Here is a 6,892-nt window from a genome sequence, read left to right on the forward strand (position 1 = left end):
TACCTAGATTAACCCTAGATTAACCAAGTGACCAGTCACTATGGCTTACAACTATGATGACTAATAATAACCATAACAACCTTGATACTATAGTACTTGATAGTAATCTCCACCACTGTCAAGTGACTTTAAAAAAGCAATAGACTCAGGGACTGTCCTGGATACACATCACAAACCCCATTTGAAAATCATGGTTTTAAGGAATAGTGGTAGCTAATTACCTTAGTTAGTATGGAACATGCGAAATGTCGTGAGATTGTGTCATAAAATATAAAATCCAATCATATTCCAATATGCAGGTCATACTACACTAGTTTTTCAAGAGAGGGAATGGAGTGTGTTGGGTTGGTGATGTTTCTAATTTCCATATTTATAGAAACTGAATTTTATGGTGAGGGAAAAATGTGTATGTCCATTTTCTCTCACATTTTTGTTAAACTACCATTTCAAGCTATTTTTATTCAGTGTAGGATACTTTTTATTAGATACCAATAAATTTGATAGCATTGCAATTTGCAGACGATGATCATCATACTGTCTCTCTCTCTCTTTCTCTCTCTCTCTCTCTCTCTCTCGCTGCATCTCAGCACATGCAGGACTGTGAAGAAGAGATCAATGGCATTGTCACAACCATTGCCAGTGATTCCAGCCGAGCAAAGCGACGTAAAGACACTCCAACCCCTGCTCCAACATCGACTCCTAGCGGAGAGCCTGATCTCATGGCCCAAACCCCTTCTCACCTAGAGCCTATGACCCCGGAGGCCCTGGAGGATCCTCTTAACCGCTGCATCAGAATCCTGTCACTCATAAGACAGATGCTTCGCTCTGTGAACTGCTGTCATGTGGAGAATCCACATTACATAGACAACTACTCCCGTGTAACATTTCCCCTCTCGTTTGTCGTAGTTAATCTGCTCTACTGGACTTACTATCTGTACTTTTAGTAAGCCTCAGCGTGTTGATGGGAGTTATTGTGAAAGAGGGTGCACCTCATGTGTGACTGAGCATGAAGCCATCTTAGTGTCTGTATATGTCTGGGTTTTTCTTTTGGTTGTATGAAAATCTGAGTGGAAATAACAGAGTATACATAATGGTGTGAGTGTGAGTGTTTCTTATTTTGCATATTTTACATGCCTGAATGGGTGTGCAAGTGCTTCTCACAAATTAACCGTTTTGTGGATAAGGTTTGCAGTTCTTTTACAGACACTGCTGAAGGCGTAACATGCTAAAATGATGCAATAACATGTTAGAGAAAGACGCTGATTAAGATGAAGACATTGAGATGTCATCTGTCTTGATCTGCAATGCAGAGGTGCCAACACTGCTAACAAGAATGAATATAATATAATAATGTAAAAAAAAAAAAAAAAAAGAAGGATTTTTCCACTAATTCCCTATCATAATTCAGTGGACAAGGTGGCTCAATGGATTAATGATAAAACATGCACTGGCTAAACTGATATTTAACTTTAACAGCCGTCAGAAAGGTTTGGATTTATAAGCAACCAGCCAAGGGTAAATTCTTAATATAATTGTTACAAAATTAACATGCATGTCCGGTCTTCAGTCCAAACTATTGCCACATGTTGAACTTAATAATAAACCATCTGAAACTGTAATCTATTGACTGGTGATTAACTGACTTTTTTTTTGTATAGACTTTGATGATCTTTACACTTTCATTACTGACTTGAAAGGAAAATATCATACAAATCAAGCGCCTTGTCTGCTCAAAAAATTAAAAAAGGGCATTTTTTTAAATCCCATGTCTTTGGTCTGACTCCTGATAAAGCAGCTATTCATTGTTTTCCAGTATTGCTGTAGAAAGGGGTAAAAAATTCTTAACGGCTACAGCTAAACCATAGATGTTGGCACCTCTGCTAATGATTTATCATTATATATTTGAGCATCAACATTTTATAGTATTGTCTTCATGTGCCACAAACATGTAATGCATTCTTTCCTTCTTGTCCATGCATTCCCCTGTTTCCACTTATTGGTTCTGCCAGTGGAGGGCTTTGCCCTCTGAGTTAGTGAGCTAGCTGAATTGCTGGACGGTGCTGCAGGGGGCAAACTGAAGCTATTGCTCTTTTTTATTGCCTCAGTAAATTTTCTGGCCCGGGCTCCCTCCTTCTCTCACACATTATGAGGATCAACTCGCAGCGCAAGCGAGTATAAATGATTTTATATGATTTGTTATTAAATTATTCATTATGTAGTCCATTTTACAAGCAGGAACAGTGCCAATATCATGTCTGGTTCCAGAGAAACTGTACAAACAGGAGCTTGGGGCCCACCATGCTGTATCCTCAATACCCTTGACAGATGACTGGATTGCTTGGACAATTTACTAACTTTGTGTTAATAAATCACTTCTTTAGCAAACTGTGTTATTTTAGAAAATAACCATGGATTTGCGGCACAGCAAGATATATGACCCTGATACGAGCCTTGTAAAATTTGATCTAAACAATCAGATATAACTAACTAATACACGCTGCCTCATAAGGGTGAAATTGGAACAGAAAACTACAACATTCTCCCTTTTTAGCAGACAAGCAAAGAAGTGTCTGATTTTCTGAATGACAATATTCTTTTACAGTTGGATCTCCCAGCACAGGTGAATCTTTCTGTCCTAGGCAGATATTGACTCAAATGTGGCGCCCTGTCGAGAGACTCATTTAGTCCAAACTTAAGCCTTACCTGCAGGACCTTAAAAAAAGGTCATATTGATTATGAAATATGAAGCAGATAAAAGATGATGACTGACTAAGGATGTGGCAGGTGTTCATCGTTTTAAGATTAAAGAGAGCATGGGAGCCATAGTAAAATTTCAATCAACTTCTAAAGAGCTCAACATCGAGGTAGAAGCTTTCATTTGGCATTCATTTACCCCTACATTTTCCTTCCTAGATGTGTTATATTTTGTATTTATAATTGATGCATTTTTTTTCCTCCTGGCTATACACAATACATTGGAATATATAATGTTTCGCCATGTAATTTATCTTTATTAATATGATATGTCATTTTTAAACTGTACACATTTGTGAAAATTCTAACAAAAAAAAATGGTATCTACTGTAGGCCCTCCATCTTTATATAATGTAAATAATATTTGAAATTCATCTCTTCAGTATGGATTCATCGGGACGTTTTAACATGAATCTTTTATGAGGTAAACAGAATTGCACGGAAGCCCTTTTTAAAAAGATTTTCTGCAGGAGCAGTATGCTGAATAACTTTTTATTATTATTATTGGACTTATTTTCTCAAAATTACCACTTATTATCTTTACAATTCTGACTTTATTATCTAAGAATTCAGACTTACCTCAGAGTCTTGATTTATTATCTCAAAATTGTGACATCATTTTAGAATTCTGACTTATTATCTTACAATTTTGAGTTATCTGAAAATTTTGACTTACAATGTCTTTAACTCTTTATCTCAAAATTATGACTTATTCTCAAATGATGCCAATTTATCTTACTCTGTAGACTAAAAAAATCATGAATTTCTTAAAGAACATGTGTTATTGGTTAATAGGAGATTAATAATAATAGGAGATAGCCCCTGACCTTTGATCCCATCTTCAGACACTGATCATAAAATAAGATTAGATAAGATTAAAAAGGAGTCATTAATTTTGCTATTTACATAGCTCCATCATTATATATCAAAATTTTGAGACAAAAAGTAAAAACATTGAGTTAAGAATTCTCAAAGAACATGTAAAAGTTTTTTGACATACTGCTGTTGCCAAAAATAGATCTTGCCTAACCCTAGTATTATTTGAGTCATGTTTAAGTTGAAATGTATAAGCTGAAGGGCAATTCCATGTAGAATTCAAAGTTGAATATCAGTTTTATTTTTGTAGATAATTTTAATCAACATTCAGCAGAACCTCTGCAGTAGATGTTTGGAAGCATTTTAAAATGCATTTTGATCTGTGGTAAAACCTCAATCCCCTTCATTTTACTAAGGTATAAATCTAACCATAAAGCTATGTCAGTTGTCCATTTTCCCATCTCTAGATCATTTGTACAGCTGCTGCTGCATGTGCGTTCAACACAGTGTATATCCCAATGGACGTGCCTTAAGCTTTGAGATTTTACAGCTGTAATGCTGAAAAGCTGAAAATGTGCCACAGTTACAGAGAATTGTTTGTGAGTTTATTAAAAGAGAACATGGTGCACATGGTGTTCATTCTAATAGCAGAGCTGTTATTATAAATCCTTTGCTATTACAGTAGTGACATTTAGCTGGCTGGTTGCAGCAAATATTAAAATGGGGCATCCAAGATTTAATTTATATATAATAGTTACTAGAATCACAATAGAAGTTAGAAGTCGTACTGAATTTCTTGTTATAAAGTTGTATTACCTTGTGCAAAGCAAAACTGTCACTTATATAGGAGTCATTTGATAAAACAGTTGAGTGGTTTATATCTACATAATAAAATGCAGACCAGTGTCGGATTATTCAACAAAATAGCATGTGCATATTGTTTAGTAAGAAAAAAGCAATCAGCCCATAAAACAGCACAAGTGATTCTCAGTAAAGGTCTTTCTGTCTCTTTAAGCTGCTGATTTGGATTTTTATTTTTTATTTTTTTTGGAAATGTTTTATACTTTTTTCCCCTCTTCCACCATTTTATCTGTTTTAGATAGCGTCCTCAAATAAATTACATTTTTGGACTCATTCATAACATTCCTCCAGCATGTACGTAGACCAGACTATTCAAGTCTGTATGCAGGGCTCCAGCCTTTTGCACAATATACAGTAGCATTCTACTGCTTTTAAATATTTTGTGTTTTTTCAGCATGACATGCCAGCTGAGCTTACAGTATGGATGGAGTGCGTTGACCTCTGGAGATGCCACTGACTTCCTATTGTTAAATTACTGTAAAGTGTATACTTGTAACACTGAAGCATATATGATATCCTTAAAAAAGGATGTAAATACATTGTTACACTCTGCATGTTTTCTTGATGTCTCCTGAAAAAGTTGTAATCATAATAAATAATACAAGTGTAATATCCTCTTTATTTTTTGATAAACGTTTTATGGTTCAGAGCATAAATTAAAAGCCTAACATTAAGCCATTAAACTGATTCATTTATGTATAGCGTAAAAACATGATGGGGCATGCTGTTATGGGAAAATTATAATCAACAAAGGGGTGGTGTGAATAACATGTTATACTTTTATCTATTTATAGTTACATTTAACAGTTTTTGTCTTATTAGTCCCTCTCTCTTTTTCTCTTTGAAGTGAATTTAAAGAAAGAAACAAACAAGCAAAAATTCAGCTTGTCATGGTTTTAAGAAACTGCAAAGTGCAACATCCCCTGTCCTGAGCATTTCCTGTATCAGAAATTTAAAATGATAGCTTTAGCTCTGACTGTTACAAAGTGCTGACACTGGAGACTCCTTCCAAATCTCCTAATAGAAAACTTGACCATATCAACAATCACACTTTTTAAATCTGTTAATGGGGAGCATCCACCATACAAGTCCTGGCCTATGTTGTTAATATAAACACAGCAACAGTCATTAATATAAACCTGTGGTTTATCGTGTAACCACAACTACTGCCAGAGCCATGATATGATAGATAAAACAAACAAACAAACAAACAAAAAACCACTTTCTGATCAGAATCACAAACTTCAACAGTGCTGTGGTATAAAAACAATTTTGATGCCATTTTTTTGGGTCCAATTGGGAAAACTCACTGCAGATTTACATTTACATTTGCATTTATGGTATTAGGCAGATGACCTTATATAGAGTGACTTACAGAAAGACTTATGAAATCTTAATATCTTCATAGTGGTTCACTAAATCAGGAACTAGTTAATCAGGATTATCAGGATTGTATATTATGAAAAAACAAACAAACAAGACATAGATTTTTATTTTTTATAAAAAAAATTTTTTTAAATAACATGCTGTTAATTTAAATACTTCATGCAGAGGTCTGTCTTTAGTCATCGTTTAAAGACAGCCAGTGACTCTGCTGTTTGGACATCTAGGAGAACTTCATTCCACCAACAAGGTGCCAGAAAAAAAGAAGAGCCTTGAGGCATGCCTTGTACACTGAGAGATGGTGGTTTCAACCGAGCAGTGCTAGAGGATCTGACGGAGCATGGTGCAGTGCAGGGTGTGATAAGTGCTTTAAGGTGGGCTAGTGCTGGTCCAGTTTTGCCTTTGTAGGCAAGTATCAGTGTTTTAAATCTAACACGGACAGCTACAGGAAGCCAGTGGAGGGTGTGTAGCAATGGGGTGGTGCCAAATCAATACAAAGTTATTCTCATTCATCACCTTTTTCCTATGATGAAATATACAGTAAACATTTTTAATGTCTAAAAAAAAATTACCATCTAGGATTCTAAATAGTTTTTTGGTTTGTCCTTACCCTTAATGGTAACATATGATTAACCATAAAAATCCCAAATCCTAATCTTAATAAATCATATACACATACACAAATATATTATTTGTTATTGAAATTAAAAAAAAAAAAAACTGCAATAGACTAGTGTCCCTGTCTGTGATGTATTCCCGCCTCAACACCAAGTGTTCCCAGGATAGGCTCAAACCCTGACCAGGATAAAGCAGTTACTTAATATGAATAATAGACAATTATGATTGATTATTGGTGACTTTTGATCATTTATGTTGTAATAATTCTGCTCTTATCTATCTTGTTTTTGTCCCTCAAGATTGAAAACTCAGTGTGTATCTGCAGGTTATTTAAAACTGCCTCTGGCAGCTATTGCTCTGAAATGGATGTATGTTTCCCTCCAGTCTGGAAGGTCAATGATATAAGCTAATTATATACTCTGTGTGGATGCAGATGCAGAACACAACAAGGACATGACCA

General features: G+C 35.2%; 1 protein-coding gene across 2 annotated transcripts in view; it reads left to right on the forward strand.

The window, feature by feature from the left end:
- The window catches only part of LOC108262825 (gamma-aminobutyric acid receptor subunit pi), a 61,000-nt gene extending 56,013 nt beyond the window's left edge, over positions 1–4,987 (forward strand). The window contains exon 10 of one of the 2 annotated variants that reach the window (XR_001812018.3): positions 588–676. Coding sequence is in view for 1 of the 2 variants with exons in the window: in XM_017463173.3 (XP_017318662.1) it covers positions 588–944 (357 nt within the window). In the remaining variant the exon portion in view is untranslated. Of the gene's footprint in view, positions 1–587 lie in introns of both variants that reach the window. The other variant, XM_017463173.3, reaches the window with a different exon arrangement.
- Positions 4,988–6,892: the final 1,905 nt, after the last annotated feature.

Source organism: Ictalurus punctatus, chromosome 3, assembly GCF_001660625.3.
Source record: "Ictalurus punctatus breed USDA103 chromosome 3, Coco_2.0, whole genome shotgun sequence".
Lineage (NCBI taxonomy): Eukaryota > Metazoa > Chordata > Actinopteri > Siluriformes > Ictaluridae > Ictalurus > Ictalurus punctatus.